A 17898-nucleotide genomic window follows, 5' to 3' on the forward strand; every position below is an offset into this window, starting at 1 on the left:
AATATTTGTATGGATGGTAAAGATTTTCCTTACAATTCTCAACTTCATGTTAATAAACGGATTGATGATAAATTTCCAACATGGTTGCTTAAGAAACCTGTAAGTAAGTTTGAATTGAAGAAGTTTTCTATCATCCATCTATAAGTATGATTTCCATAATTAAATTTGTTTGATTAAGTTTGTATATATGTAAATATGAATAGGTATATAACTACCTTAACTCTCTCAACCATTACTGTATATTGTATATAATGTTAAGAAGGGACATTACCTACCATGAAGACCTGCAGTACAAAGATGAATATGATAGTGGTAGCTAATTATGTATATATATAAATAAAAATTCTTATAATTTATTATACATTCACATAAGCAACATAAGTAACAGAAACATACAAGCCATTAACTGTGCTTGCAGACCTGGACTTTCGACCAGGTTGTAGTCTGAAATTTTCTCCATACAATTATTATTAATACATGAATCATGCAGTTTGTAGGTTTTGCAGAATTTATAAAAAGTACAAAAGGAAAGAGACCGTTATGAGTGACATAATTGTACAAGAGGTGCTTATATATACTGTACATACATTTCTTGTATGATCCATCATTGTGTTCATTTTATTACCCACAGGGTATATGCAGTATCAGGCGAGTCATCAACTGCTTACACCATGTGTAATATAAAATTATTACAACTTGAATATAATATGCAGTGAGATATGCATACAATTAATAGAAGGAATTTTTTTATAAATATCTAAATAATTAACTCTTGCAGTCTTATCAGCTACTAAATTTAATGTTTTCAGAATACGAAATGTACCTTCATAATATAATTATAGTAATTGTCATTTTTTATATAAATATGAATATTTAAATTTGTGTGCATATGCAGTCACAATATTTATATAAGAATAGTACAGGAATAATAAACTGGTAGCCATTATAAAACACAATCAAACAAAACTTATTGATTTTATGTTTATGGATGCACAAGACTTTTTAAAGTTCAAATTTATTTGTTAGTGTCTTAGGCAGTCATGTTGGAAATTTATTATCACTCAGTTTATCAAGAAAAAGCTGACAAAATTGGTAATATTTGCACATCTAGAATATTGCAAGAATGACTATGAATAATTCAGTAACATTAAGTGGTTTATTAGAGTAAAAAGCAGTTATTCCTAGTATTTCCAAATTAAAATCTCTTTTATTGTAAACTTTAGTAAGAAATTTATTATTAATTATGGTATTTTAATGGTAATATCTAAGAAGGATCCTGTTGTAATATATATATAAATTATATGCATATAGTATACATGATTATAGTCACTGACACACACACACACACACACACATATATATATATATATATATATATATATATATATATATATATATATATATCCCGGTTTACTGATATTCCGTTCTTATCGTAACCGAAAATCGCCGTAACATCGTCGAAAATCGTCAAAAATCATAAGAAAACCTTACTTTTAATGCTCTGGGTGCATTGAAAACGATGTAAACTGCATTATTATTGAGTTTTACATCAAAAAACCTTCAAATTATGATTATTCTGCCATTTTTGGGCATATTTCTTCCGTCGGATCGGCAGTTTAAGCCAGAAATAATTTCTGATGAATATATTTGAAAAGCGTCGTAACCTCGGAACGTCGTGGCGAACAGTAACACTGCCTGTATTTGTATACAGTATAAGGCAGTCCCCGGTCATATGCGATCCAGTTTTACGGCGCTTGTCTAGCGACGACAGTAACAGGATTTTCGGTGACTATAACTGGTTTTCAGCGCCAGTATCCACTTATCAGCACTGATAACCAAAGATCAGCACTGATACCCACCTAACAGAGGTGCTGATCCCCACTTATCGCCGCCAATATTTGTCAACTTCCAGTTATCAGCAATTTTCCGTTATCGTCATGCCATCAGGAACGGAACCCCGCTAAAAATCGGGACTGCCTGTATATATATATATATATATATATATATATATATATATATATATATATATATATATATATATATATATATATATATATATATATATATATATATATATATATATATATATATCCAGGCAGTCTCCAGTTATCGGCGATTTTAGGGCATACTGGCACCGAAAAGTGCCAATTTTCGGTGCCTGTTAGGTATGTATCAGCACCAATACCCAATTATCTGCACTGATAAGCAGAAATCAGTGATTTTCAGCATAGAAATTTGCCAATTTTCGTCACTAGACAAGCCCCGTAATACTGGATTGCCGTTAACTGGGGACTGCCTGTACACACACACACACACGTATATGTATATGTATATATATATATATATATATATATATATATATATATATATATATATATATATATATATATATATATATATATATATATATATATATATATATATATATATTATATATATAGTATATATATAGTATATATTATATATATATAATATTATAATATACATATATATTATATATACATATACATATATATATACATACATACATATATATATATGTGTGTGTATGTATACACATAATTATTATAATCACTGACACATAAGTCTCCAGAGCTGTTTTTTACAAGTGTTTGCTAAAGAACTTTAGGAAAAGTTTACTCATTAGAATTTTTATTTCCTGCACTGTCTTCAAACATCAGTAGAAACATTTATGCAACCAGTGGGTCCAGTCACCGGGTTGGTCACTGTATCTGGTTCCTTGGAAGGTAATTAATATTTTGTAGGCACTTTCTCATCTTATTTTTTATCTGATTTTGTAAAGGAAGTTGTAATGTTTTCATCCGTGATGTATTTCAATTGCATTTCATCTTCATGAAGGAAATTGACAGATGAGCTCTTTGGTATACTGTACAGCACTTTCTAAGTTGGTAAACACTGCACAATTTGATACACATTCCATACAAATTGCACAGAACACCCAAGAAAACTTGAATGTAACAATGGTCATTATAGCACACTATTGCAAGCAAGCCAAAACTTAATCATGCACTGTGTGCTTTATTGAGAAAGTACAATATTAGCAGTCTGGCTTTAAAGATCAAGTACTTGTTGCTTGACTACTGTTATTTTCAGATGATGCCAGTAAAAGATAAGGGGTGTGCCTGGTAGAAACCCTCTGGGTGTTTGAAGTGTGTTTTGTTGAATTTTGTATTAATTCAGAAATGGGGCACCTTATGCCATATCTAGGAAGTGCCTGCATAAAGGGAGATATCACCCCTCAAAATGCTGGAATATTTAATTGTTGGGGAAAATGAATGCAGGAAAAATTTCATAAAGTTGGTAGGACAAATAGAGACTGTGCCCAAACCCTTAAGTCTGATGATTAGTGATATTTAGAGAGTAAATCTGGGAAGTAGTGGCCTGATGGGTATTACAAGGCTACCTGAGAGGAGGCAAAACAACTCAAGTTCAGTGGAATAATGGGCTGAATGGCAACTTAACTGACAGAATCAGAGATAATACCTCGCAGCAGAGAGAAACAGGATGTGGATAAGGGAAACGAAAGCTGAATTTATCTAAATGTAAGAACTTGATTTTCACATGAGTGGTTGAGGAAAGTTAGAATCTTTGGTATTTGGGAGGATGAAAAGAACTTAGTGTCATGTTTACTTATAAAAATTTTTCAGTGGCAGAATTATCGGTCTGGGTGATGCAAAGAACATCTGTCATGTTTACTAATCTAAATTTTTCAAAGGCAGAGCAATTTAAGGTATTCAATCTTTCCAAGAAAATTGAGATAATCACATTCAAATCACTGATAAGTGATACATGCAGAATTACATTTTCTGAAATTGTTGAATTAAATTGCAGTGGAGATAGAGATATAAGCAGAATTTTTGTCTTGGATGCACTAGACTTAATCTACAGGGTTCCTATTCAGGTATGCTCTAATGATCGGAGTGAATAGACTGAGTACAAAGAGGGGAAGAAATATTGAAGGTAGAATCACTGACGAAAGTAGGAAGAGAACCAGAATGGTCACTATAGAAGAGGAAGATACCAGGTGAGAAAATAAAATCCTGAGGAACACCACCACTAATAAACAATGAATAAGGAAGCAGATGTTGCATCAGCAACAACACAGAATTTACAGAGAGGAGCTAAGCTATAACCTGCTAACAGCCTTTAGAAGGATTATATTAGTTACTAATGTTGCAATAAAGTTGTTTACCAAGACCTTTGAATCACATTTCCAGATACTCTTAGGTCTCATCTAAAGGAATAATTCTTGTTTGAGTAAAAATTTGAGCAAGTTAAAGTAAAAGAAGTTTGACAGGTAATTCAGGATGGACTATAGGGATTGGATAAAAATTAAAAAGGAGAAACAATGCTAGAAGCAAAGGCCTACTGCAAAAAGCCTTTATTACTGAGTGATGCAGAAAACAATAGTAAGCATTGTAACCGTTCTGTGTTGAAGACTTAAGCATACCCTAAGAATATAAAATACAGTACATAAAGATGCCTATTTGGCCCCTCAAAAGAAAATGACCAAATATTGGAAAAATGGGAAAACAGGTTATCAGTAAAGTTATGTGGAAGCTATACTGATCTGAAAGAAGAAAGTGGTACAGTTGACTCCTGGTATTCACGGGGGATGTGTACCACTACCCCAACAAATAGCTCAAATCCACGAATACTTAAAACCTCTCAAAAAATGCTTATACCGGAACATTTTAATAGTTTTACCACAAAGTGCATTTAGTCACGAAAATGATAGGAAAATACAGTAAGTAATTTGTGGATACTTCTCTTATAAAAATAATATATATATGTATATATATATATATATATATATATATATATATATATATATATATATATATATATATATATATATATATATATATATATATATATATATATATATATGTATATATATATATATATATATGTGTGTGTGTGTGTGTTCCACAGAGAAATCCTGAACCATGAGTAGGTGCAGGTCCACACTATTAAAAACTTTAAAGTGAAAACTTAGTTTCAGTACTTTAAATAATGGTAAAAGTTAAAGTAATGCTGTGGTAATTTAGAGGATTAGTGGTCAACATTGAGAGGGGCTTACAAAAGATTTCACAGTAAGTAATTAAAAACGTTTTAATTGATCTACCTAGAATCTACTTGTAGAAAGAACCCTGCATACTTTGTGAGTAGAAAATATTGTAATGGCATAGGATTAGAGACTGGAAAGCGGGAATCGGAAATAATGAAACAGCTTACCAAAAGTACTAGCTAAGCAGTTAATATAAAATTATACTTTTCAGTGTAAGAGTGAGCTAAACTTACAGTCAGGATGAATGATGGGAGGAAATTTTGATCTACAGTAACTGATGCAAATTCCATTTAATCAAAGCACTGTACTATAGCAGCAAGTTCCTCCCTTGTAAATGAAGTAAATAATAAGAGTATGGTGAATCTTAGGAAATATTAAATACTGAGGAAGGCACATAATATGCTTTGATAATGGATATCATAAGAGCGTATAGATAACAACACAGTAGTTCTTGGAAAGTTGAAGAGAAAAATGAGTCGGTTCAAAATACCATAGCTTGGCTATTATATTATGGAGGGAATTGATGGCTAAGAAGCTGAAGAAGTTATATAAGAAATCAGTGGTTGGAGGATCCAAGAAAGGAGGATATTGTGTAGAAGAGGAGTGAATTATTCAAGATAATGAAAGGAAAAGATCAAGAGCATTGGATGCTTGTGAGAACAGAGAACATGTATAGAGCATTGAATGATTTTTTTCAAAAGAGGATTAAATATGTACAGGACATGAGTTTTTGTTTATATGCTTTTTTAAAGCTTGGTATAATGCAATTTGATCAGGTTGCTTTGGAATTTATTAATGCTTTTAGCCTTGGAAACATTCAGCTTGAGGGTTGAGTAAGACTATTTAGAACCTAATGATTATTCTTCAAAATAATAAGGATATTTGGTGTATTGTTACTAGTATCCATAAAATAAAGTCTGAGGAAAGAGCTGTTGAATGGGTTTAATGTATACATTATTCTTATCTTTTATACATGTGATGTGAATTGAATTTATAGAAAGTAGCATATGTAAAAATAAAATTTATTTTACCTGTTGTCACTAGGAATGGTATGAAATGAATTACAGTAAATAATTTATGAGTTTTGTTGTCATGTCATAAACCTTATCCTAGGAATTTTTTGTTGAGGATATGAGGGAAGTGGGGAGTTTATTATGAAATTATCTCTTGTATCTAACAATTTTTCTTTCTTTCAGATGATCATAAGATGTTCAGACCTCGACTACCTTGGTATCGTCATGTTTACAATTGTATTTGTGGATTTGATGATTCTAAAAAGGCTCAGGTGAGATTACTGGTAGCAGTGATACACTTTTATATTGCTTTTGTATATTAGTGTTGATTGCAAATATTTCTGAATAAGTCTTTATTAGTTCCAGTGGCATTTTAATAAAAGGAAATTAACCCCTTACATATTCTCAGAATTGGAGGATAATTAACTTGATTGATTTGTTCATAAGCTCAAATCACCTACCTGGGGTTTACAGTATAAGCTTGAGCATAGCCAGAGCATTCCCAGCATCCTGGATTGTTGGTTGATACAAATCTGTAACAAAACTGTACACTATGAAACCCAAATAATCTAACTTTACTTCCATTCATGAGTTGATTAGGGATGAACTGAACGGAAGGTAGGAAAAGGACAGACTTGGCATACTTACAGAAGTAGCCAGCAATGTTATAAAAATCATAACTGGACATGAATAATGAATTATTTGAAGGTTATGTTTAACAAGACCACTGTGCCTCATTTTTAAATGAATATAGCTCACCCAAACAGTTTTATTTTAAGTGAAAAGGAGACAAAAGTTTAATGAGCTGGACAACTAGGTGTAAACAGACCAAAAGGAAGTAACTGGAAAGTAAAATGCAGAAAGCAGTATTGCTGAGGGCTAAAGGGCCACTACAAAATTCTTTTGTACCATCTACAATGTGCTCAATAAATCTCACTAGGTTATACCCCCACATGGGACATTGTATGAATACCATACAGGACTCTACTTTTAGGTCAAGGTTAGACATATTGTATAAGAAGATCCATTAATTCTTCTTAGATGGTAAAAATTTATACTAGTTACATTTTTGTAAAAGCAACAGTACCATGTTGCTTCCTGACAACCTAGGGTGTTTGTCTCCAGTTTGGGACTTTGGTGTACTAGTGTTATATTGTGTCTGGAACTTGGTGACTTTTAGGATCTTCAGAACTATAGAGACTGATGATCCCACTCTGTTAATGCACTGTGACACCATGAGGGTGGTGTAGTGCAGATTGATGAGGAACTTCCTTTTAAAACAATGTTACAGCTGACAAGGCAGCCAGTCATCATTTCTAGGAACTTTTCCCTCCTTTTCCAATGTAAAGACATACTGAACAACACTACAGTGGATTAATGGTATCCATGAGACCTCCAGAGAGAATGAAATCAGGTGGTCAAAGAAGTAATGTATCATAATTTTTTGTACTCAAAAGCTAAGCAAAATTCATGTAAGATGATAAGCAGTAACATGAGGAGCCAGTTAACCCTCCCTCTATCCAAATTACTGTTTTTGTAATTTTGGTATTTGAAAGCTAGAGCAATAAACTAAATGAAGGCCGAGCTAATTTCTGTTAAGATTGTAACCAGTAACATCAGGAGGCAAGCCTTTAACCCCCTCTACTGAAAAAAACCTTGCTTTCTTCATTGAAAAATCTAAAATTGGCTGTAGATTTTTTTTACACCAAAGCAGATGCTGTAACCCCTCTAACCCAAGTATAACAAAATGATACAGTAGTCTCATTAAGGAATATACAAAGATCATTATTATTCTGTGGGAGTTTCTCTTAATCTGCAGTGAAAAGAACAGAAAGAGGGAACAAAAAGAGGCCAGCTACCCATTATTCATTCCTCTGTGGTGAATTTTTTAATCCATGATAAAAAGGTCAGGTTGATTTTGCCTTAGAATAACAGAATTAGAAAAACTTTTGATGGGTACAGATGGGAAAATTTTTCAATTTATTGTATGCTAAAAAAATCTAGCTTCTAACTTGTATGTCAGTATATCCACTACATTCATTGTCCTATCTACAGTAGATGATGGCATCCATGGAGGATTTGTACCCAAACCAATAATAGCAGCTATTTTTTATTATACAGAAAGATTGTTTTAAAACATGTAGATATTCAATATTGGAAACATTATGCAAAAAAATATATGTGGTCAGTTGCCAATTTTTGTTGAAAACGTTCTAACAGACCATACCTTTTAAGTTTGAATTGATGATATTCATCCAAAGACTTTTTTACTTGAAAAAATAGTTACACAGGATAGTGTCCATGGTAGCCCCCTCTTCACACTAGCAATAAATGACATTACTATTTAGCTACCAGGTGGGATAAAAAATAATACACATTGATGATTTTGCTATATACTACACAGCATCAAACATAAGACAGCCTAAACATGTCATCAGTAATATTACTGTATAGTAGAAGTAGACACAAAGGCCTTATCAGTACATGTACAGTTCTTCACTGAATAGACAATAGGAGTTATGTTCTATAGATATGTAAAGTGGGACAAATGAAGAGTGAATAAAAGATTAGACTTTATCATATACCCAGAAGCCAAAAACATCAGAGTTCTTAGTCATAATCTTTGACGCACCTAAACTGGAAGGCCATATATACGGAACAGTGAACATGAATGTAACAAAACAGATAAAGCCTTATATTGGACTATGGCATTCATCATATCAGAAGAAGAGATATAAACAAGTAGTTGTGACACATCTTAGAATTGGTCACTCTTGTTTGACCCATAGATATATATATACAGAGATACTACAGACTGACACTAAGAGTTGAACATTTTCTGTGAATATCCAAATTACAATTGACAAAATTCACCTCGGTGGAATAAGTGATGTTTGTGTTTTTGTGCTGAGGTGTAGCTCAGAGAATGAAATAATGATTTTGTGTTTTATCTGGTTATTCTTATTATTGTTTTTATTATTTTATTATATGCCTAAAAGTTCCTTTAGATAGTTTTAACCTACAATTCTAATCCTAGATCTGTGCAAAGGACACAGCGACAAATATAGAAATTTAAGGAAAAGCAAGACAAATTTAATTATTACAATAAATGTCTTCACCTTTTTTTTGTTAGAAAACATTAATAACCCTAGGGCTATCACTAGCTTAACATTAGGCCTATCACCAGCTTCAAATCTGTACCAACCCTTTCTGATGTTATTTCACAAAGTAACAATAATTTTATCAATGAAATAATGCAAGAACTCTCAGTTAGCTGTGGAAACACAAATTCAATTCAGTAATGAAGAAGAGCTATGCATACCAATTCTGTTAAGATTTACTACAGTATTAGCAAAAACTTAAATATAATCAAAGTATTTTTTTATAAATGCTTAGAATACTTTTACATATGTGCCATACAAGTTGTGCACCTACTATTCTCTCCAACAGTTTGCAGAAGCAACCTGTTAGGGAATTTGGTCTGTAACTCTTCATATTACTTGGGTCCATTCCTGTTTGGAGAATAGAAAAAATAAGGCATTATGCTAATCTTTATGGAAAATTTCTGTATGACAAATGATTATGAAATTTTAAATTTTAAATTTGTATGATTAAGATGAAGGTGCTACATGTCTGATCACTTCAAATCAAGTGTCCCCACCAGGAGCAGACTTGCTACAGTGTGAAAGGACACAATCTAATTCTTCCACACTTAACTCTCCATTGCAGTACGCATCTTCTGTCAGTTTGAAACCTACCTAGTTAGTTAGCTTGATTAAATTACAATTCCCATTCTGCAAAAATGCTCATCTAGATTCCTGATGTCCATGTTTACAGTCTTTTCCCAGTTTTTTTTTGCCATTTCATGGAGGTCAAGATTCTCCCTTCCTTTCTCCAGTATAGCATATCATGGTGATTTGACAAATGTCCCAACCTCCTTCCTGAATGGGAGTTGAGAAATTACATGAGTGTTCTGGTTAAACTGTGTACAGTACTCAATACTGGAGTATGATTATTATTATTATGATTATTACTTTCACTCATTTAAAAACCTGGAAAGGTAATCAATCTCTCATACATTATGTCTTCTGCAGTAGTGAAATATTGAATGTTATATTTTACAGGAGGAAAACAAGGCAATGAATGAGCATATAGCTCAGTTAACAAACCTTCATCAAGAGACTTGGGAGTGCAGATTACTGAACACAATGCTTTTCATCATCATCATTATTACCATAGTGCTTTATACCTATTTTTCCATCAATCCTTTTACCAAAGAAGAAGTGTACAAAATTCAACGGGAAAGATTGGAAGAATTAGGTTACTCTGGTATATTGTAAGTCTTTTCTTCATGTCTGGTGTATTTGTTTCGTGATTCACCCAATCTACTCACTCTCATGATGAGTTGAAATGTACCTTAATATCATCGAACCAACACACTTGAATTGTAACAGTGATAAGTCTTGTTACAGCATCTTACTCTAGACTAGATTTTGTAGTTTTGACATGTACAGTAGTTCCATGATACAAATTGCCTTTACTTGCATTAATACTTTATCTAAAAGACTAGTGTTTATTATAATGTCAGTGATTATAGTCAGGAAGTTTATATTAGTCTTTGGGTCCAATGGTGGGCAAGTTAGCGGTTATTATTTGTGATTATTATTACTTACAAAACCCACATTATATATTTGAATCTATATTTTTCCATCCATAAGAATACTTGTTAAGACTAAATACTGTATATTAGTACAGTATGCAGACAAGAATCATATTTTTGTAGTGATGGTTAAGTGTTGAAATCATAGACATTTGTCAAAAAAACTTTGCTTATAATTTCAGGTTTGTAAGTAACTTGGTATACAGCTTTATAGTAGTGCATGTGTGTTTCAATGTGATTATCTTTATTAGATGATTGCAAGCACAGTTATTGTTCATTTAATATTTTCCTGTCAGTAAGACTTCTTTGAATGGCAGAGTAAACAGGTAAGCAGTGAATAATTATAAAAAGGTAATAGAAGAGGAGTATACATATAATCATCAGCATCTCAGAGTTCTAGTTGAAAAGTAAATCATCCTTTTGTAGAGTCAATCTCCTTAGTGCCATAGTTAAGAAAATATCTTACATAATCAGCTATTTTGACTAATTTTTTTGTCACTTTTTCAAGTTGCTGGTATTCTGTCTAAGATTCTTTTGAGCCCTTAGTTTTATAAGCATATCATTGTAGTCTGATCATCATCATTCATTATGTCATAATATGCAAGAATACAACCATTCATAATAATAATTTGAAAGCATATGGTCATCATCATTCATATTAATTAATAATGATATGCAATCATACAATCATATTTTACTGAATGTGTGTTATTAGCATGCATTTAGTGCCTTTTAATTATTTTTAGTTACTTTTTGTAATATTTTCTCCACTTTGTACAGATGAAGACTTGTAGGAATGTAATTAAGATTAGATAATTCTGTGAAAAGAGTCATACAGACATCATGGCAATGTCCAAGCATAAAAGATTATTGGGTAATTTACATTTCATTTTTACAAAGTAAGTGTTGTGATTTGTAATTTGTCGGCTGTTGTAACAAGTTCCCTGTTATTAATAAGCTGAACTGTTAGAATTTGTAATAAATTCACCATGGTTCATACTATTGGAGAATATTAACCATTATACTTGAGAAATTTTGAAAAACATTGTGTTTCACAGATACAAGTGATTAAGTATGTACATAGTCTGTGATAGTTGGTCCTCCTGGAAGGTTAACCGATGTACTTTGCAAACAATTACTGTACTGTTTTTGCTGTCCTTCTCTTTATCCTTAGATTGATTGCAATCTATAGTGTTTCAGGCTTAGGAGGAATCGGTGATATTTTGTAAAACGACAAGAAAATGAGATTTCGATGTCAAACGTTCTTGTTTGACTGTTAATCTATATAAAAGATGCAATTCAAGTTTTTTTATTCAAGTTTTTTCATGTGTAGGAGGTTACTTCTTAGGTTCAGGCAGTTGCTTGATTAGATTTGAAGATGTGCACTTTGTACTAGTATTTCTTTGATTTCTTGAGTCATGTAGTTTAAAGATTTAAGGGGCCTACACTAAAATATGCCGTGTTTCCTTTGATGCAACAGGAACTTTTTAATGCCAAGATATATATGATAGATATAGGCTTCAGTTCCTTCCCCTTTTGACTTCATATACTGTCAGGCTATTTATCTGTCATTCGTTAGACAAAACATATGAATATATTTCAGATATTTCCTAATTAAGAGTGCACAGCATATTAGAGGATTTGCTTTGATCTGAATGCAATTCAGTGACTTGGCATACTTAAAAGTTAAAATGTTAATCTCTTGAGAACATTTCAAAAACACTGCTACTTTTTGTGATGTACATATATTGTTATAATTTAACTGTGAAGAGTTTATCAATGGCTTCTAAAAGCTCAAGGGTTTTCTTTTCATTTCATAAGATGTAGGAATGTTTATTGTTAAGAACTAAGAAGTTTTACTAAGGTGATAGATTATCTTTTGAATAATTTGCACTAAAGACTTGTGATGTTGGAAAGATGTCTTGAATTTTATCAAAATACACTTTATCCTTAATACTGTATATTAAGCCTTTTTGATCATATATATAATCTCAAACTATTTGCTTATCTTTTTAGAAATTTTGATACATTTGCATGAAAATAAGATTTATTGTCATGGCTTCATACGCATGAATTTAAGAATATTTCAAGATGTGTGTTAATCACAAACTGCAATGAAGTTTGTATATCTTTTTGTAAGATTTTTATATTCAGTATATTTGCATGGGACTAAGATTTATTGTTATGGCATAATTATTGATGATGACAGACTCATGAATTTAATAATACTTTTGTGTGTTAACAACAGTCAGGTAAAGCTTGTGAAAGTGGTTTTGGTGATGGGACTGTGGGAAATAAATTTTCCTCTTGCCCATTTACGTAACCATGATTGAGGAAGTGATTTCTTTGTCACTTAGCACAACCAATTTATGAATGCAATTTTGAAGAGCTCTATCTTAAATAGGAGTGTTATTATGTTGCCATTTAATTTATTGGTGAGTTTTCTGGTATCACCCACATTGCCAAAATCATCATCCAGTTTTTGTGCTGGTATTGTATATGACCTTGGAGAATATAAATTTTCATGGAAGCATGGTTGTAGGTATACATTGTAACTTACGAAAATTCTCTTAGTTGTAACTAGAGAGGTAGGTTTTATAATAGTGATTTATTTGCAGTTTGTTATAAAACTTGGAGGATAATTCCTGGGAACTCATGGAATAATGGCTCTTGGTGCCGTAAGTTTTGTTACAGTCAGTAAACAGCCTTTTTTCAAATAATTTAAGGAGTTTGGGAATCATAAACTAGTGGCTGGCAGAATTGATAGAACATCCACAGCTTAGCTGGAGACAGTACATTTGGACATCATAATTATTACTAGGCAGTTCAGCTAGACTGTTGAGTTCAACAGTGATATTTGATTTGCATAACAAGAAGTTTAAAGAATCAGAGAACCTTGGAAAGCATTCAGTTTACAAGAATAAGCTACAGTGCTGTGTTGCTTAATGTCTTGGATATGTTCCAGTCAGTTGGGTATTATACAACCAGGATGTTTGGCTGACATATCATATATACACTGTTGAACAACCTGTTACAACATACTGTGCATACACTGACTTCCATGTATGTGATGTTTTCCTTGATACACATAGTACTGGACAGATGCCATGATCCCTGGGATGGTCAAGGGGTTGTTAAGCATGTCTTCCTCTCTCTTGGGAGAGGATCCAGCTTGTGCTTCTGAGGATCTGACGAGCCTGGACGGTCCTTCTCCTCCAGAATTTCAGTAGACCAAGCTGGAGCAGGATTTCTGAGAGATAATCATACTCATTTGCAAATAAGTATGATTTTGAAACCTCTCGTAGGTTTCCATGGCCCCACACTTGGCCCTTGTCTCATTAATCAAGCTTGCCATTTGGTGCACCCCTAAAGTGAGACATTTGGTCAGGTTGCTATGGTCCCAGCTTACTCTTGGTGTCTTGGGCCAAGTGAAATCTCGATTTCCGCAAGATGCGATGACTATTTCTTTAGCATTTGGCTCATCAGTCTGCAGGCTGATGAACAATCTCCTGCAGGAAAGACTCCCCCTGAAATACACCCTCCTTGGCTGCCAAGTCTGGTGCCATGGAGCTTGTTGCTATGGCTTCCCTCCAGGCTGCCTTGTGGCTCAACCCTTGGTTGAACATGGCAGACTTCACTATGACAGTTTTTTCCATCTCGGGATGGGAGAGAAAAGTTCCTGAGGTTACTGGTATTGGGATGAAAGACACTTTTTGTTTTAAACCCAAGTGCCAACCTTTGGGGTGACTTCATGTTGAGGATAGAGAGGTCCTTACTTCTTTAAGTAGCAGATAAGCTGTTGGAGCTTTGGGATTCTTATATGCTTGACCTATTTGTAACTGGGCTGACCGGGAAGCTTCCAGTGTTCCATTTTCCCTAAGCAGTGATGGAAGATGTATTCCAACACCAACAAAGTGGATGTTTACACCTTTCCACTTTTTGGCTTGATTTGTTGGACAATCAACGGTTAACTTCAGGATCACCCTGGTTGCTCCTTGTTGGCCTCAAGCCAGGTGCTATCCAGATCTCCTTGTCTAGGCATCATGGGAAATTCCCCCTTGGCCTACTGTTCTGTGTCAGTTACATCCAGGAGGTAAAATCAGGCAGTCCACTCCCTTTAGCTTCACACTTGGAGGTTATCCAGTGTATCCTGTAAGAGAGACACGTTTATGCAGGACTGTGAAGATGTTTGGGTACCTCCATCATTTCTCTGTTAACATGAACCAAAGAAAGTGGGTCACTATCTGTGATTGATGTCGTAGAAGGGATCTTTTTGGTTGGAGCATCTGTTCAGCAGACTTTCTTGTTCACCTTTGCCAAGACAAGCTTCTCTGTTTCCTCTGTGAAAGGCTATTGATGATCAGCCTTGAGCTAGATTCCCAGACTGAAAGGCCTGGATCTCTCCTCTTTGGTGAAGCTGTCTATGCTCATGAGGAGTTTTGAACATTCTTGTATCTTTGGGAGCTTCATCCTCTCAAGTAGGATGTGATCCTCACCCTCTGCTGCCAAACCCTGTATAATGTAGACATTTTAAATGCCCATGCCTCTTAATATTTACTGAGGGTTCCAAACATCCCACTGGTGTTGGCTTTGCTGCAATATCTCCAGGTAGGGAAACTTAGTCCTCAACACTTATTGTTGTTTCTGTATTCTTATCAGAGCTTTCTGCAGTTTTATCTGTAAAGATCATTAAATATCCCCTAAACCAAAGTTTTTAACTTTGTTTTATTGCTATTGATCGATTTGAGATCATAGAGTCACATTTCTTGACCGTCATAAGACTTGCCAGAAGATTTGTTCTCGAGAAGTAAAAAGTGGAGCAAGAGACACGTGAAAACAGATGTACTGCTAGATGAAAGAAGTCAATATAGATTATGAAAATGCAGCTGAAGGTCAGAGAAACTTTGTGAAAAACCCTAGATTAACTTCAACATTTGTGAAAATGATTGTGGTACTACTGATGTTCATTGTAATGAAAAGATAACAGAATTTGCAGAATGAAGCTGATAGTAACAAATCAAAGCAGTTTAAAAGTACAGTTTTGGAAATCAACAATACAAAAAGAATGACATATAAAAGTGGTATCGCTGTCTAACAAGCAGACATAGTTGTACAACAATAAACAGTTATGTATTTAATGGTCACACTCCCAGCCCATGTAGGCATTGAGGGTAATGAGAAAGCAGATAAAGCTGCAAAATTGGCTTGTACAATCCCCCCAACTACTATGAAAGCACCCATATGCAGACTGGCTAGCATCAGTTAAACCCTTAATTTATAGGGATTGGCAAAATGATTAGACAAATATACAAAAACAAACTAAAACAAATTAAGAACGAAGTTAAAAATGGCATTCTTCTACCCAAAAGCAAAGAATCAATGAGGTTATTTTAACAAGACTCAGAATAGACACTCCAGACTCACACATGGTCATCTGATGTCAACTCCGCACACAAACCCAATAACTTGTGAAAGATGTAACATCCCAGTAACAATCAAACACATCTTGATTGACTGTCCCAGATGGCATCATGAAAGAAAGACTTATTTACAAAATAAATCAATAAAGGATATTCTAGCAGAAGGTAATAACTTTTCAATTAATAACATCATTCTCTTCCTAAACAAAATTAAATTGATAAGTAAAATATAATCTTCCCCCCCTTTTTTTTTTTTTTTTTTTTTTTTTGATTGTTTTTTTAATTCCCCTCCTTTTTTATTATTTATTTATTTAGTTAACTACTTAATTTTTTTTATGTACTCTTTCCCCCATTCTTTTCCCAGCCCGAGAAGAACCCTAAAAGAGTTCAGAGGTCTGGTTAAACAAATCATTTATAACTAACTAACTAATGGTCACACTTCATGAATCATTCCATATACAGTGAGTAGAGAAAATAACACAGTATTGACTATGAAACATAAGTTTATCAGGCTTTCCTTTCATAATATTAATTTAATTAGTGTTAATTTTTTTTTAGAATTGCAAACTTTGATTCACTGGTCTTGTTAAACTACCAAATAATAACAAGTAAATAAATTTTTAAGGAAAACAATAAGTTTTTCCACAAGAGTTAAAATTTTCATAGAGCTTCAGATATTCAGAGATTTATACCTAACAGAACATTTGATTACTCTTATGTAACAGGTTAAGAAAATGGTGGATGTGAAGAATAAATTTAAAAGATTTTATTCTAATACCTCTATGTAATGTTATTGCTTATGCGCTAATACGACAAGGCTATCTAGCAATCTGATCCTGTACAAAGTAAGTGCCTTAGAATCCAAATCATGATATACCAGATTTATCCAAATCATGATATACCAGATTTAAAGTCTAAAGCTAATGACTGCTTAAAATTTTGGTTAACTTTATATCAATGATATGTTCTTTCCAGCATCTTTGAAAGTGAAATTCATTGCTCTGTGAAATGTCCTTAGTGGTTGTCAAAGGAAACATATCTATTCAGCAGTTTTTACCAAAAATTCTGATAAAGTAATAATTTTTGGAAACCCATTCTGAAACTGCTGTTTCTGCCTACTTTTGGAAGATTCCAAGATAAAGGGTATTTATGATTACATAAAGCAGTATGGGTAATGTCCTTCATTAAAATAATTTTAATGCAAATAATTAGGAAGCACTTAATTTTTTTTTTAATTCTTAGTAATTGTGATGAAAGATATTTACTTTAACAGAAGAAATCAGGGAACCAGGTAGAGCTATGAGTAACAGACAGCTTATCCAACATACTCTTGGATTGGTTGCTTGTATCAGATACGGATGCTTTGCAAAGACTTCAAAAAACGCAAGAAGCAGAGATATTAACTACCATTGATCAAACACTGCTGATAGCAGTTTTGGCAGTTAAATTACATACTGTAGAGTTGAGATGAAAATTAACGTAAAATACAGCATTATAAGGCAAGAGTTCAACTGGCAGTTAAAAATAAGAAGTGGGAAAAATGTCTGAAACGCAGTGAAATATCTTAACCTCAACAGATTGATGCACTTGTTAAAAAACTTAAGGCAATATATATGTGACATTAAAGGACAATGACATGAGGCTAGTTACAGAGGCTCAGAGATGTAAAACACATGCCTTATTCAATAAAATTTTATACCAAACTGAATAGGA

At 33.2% G+C, this 17898-nt stretch overlaps 1 protein-coding gene across 3 annotated transcripts in view; it reads left to right on the forward strand.

Annotated features, from left to right (window-relative positions):
* Window positions 1–17898, forward strand: part of LOC136825441 (sodium/mannose cotransporter SLC5A10-like) — a 405606-nt gene that overhangs the window by 354075 nt on the left and 33633 nt on the right. The window contains exons 14-15 of one of the 3 annotated variants that reach the window (XM_067081887.1): window positions 6289–6377; window positions 10230–12719. The exons of the other annotated variants lie outside the window; for them this stretch is intronic. Coding sequence (XP_066937988.1) covers window positions 6289–6377; window positions 10230–10445 — 305 coding nt within the window. The 3' untranslated portion in view covers window positions 10446–12719. Of the gene's footprint in view, window positions 1–6288; window positions 6378–10229; window positions 12720–17898 lie in introns of those variants that run through there. 3 annotated transcript variants of the gene reach the window in all.

The sequence above is a fragment of the Macrobrachium rosenbergii genome, chromosome 37 (genome assembly GCF_040412425.1).
Source record: "Macrobrachium rosenbergii isolate ZJJX-2024 chromosome 37, ASM4041242v1, whole genome shotgun sequence".
Classification (NCBI taxonomy): Eukaryota; Metazoa; Arthropoda; class Malacostraca; order Decapoda; family Palaemonidae; genus Macrobrachium; species Macrobrachium rosenbergii.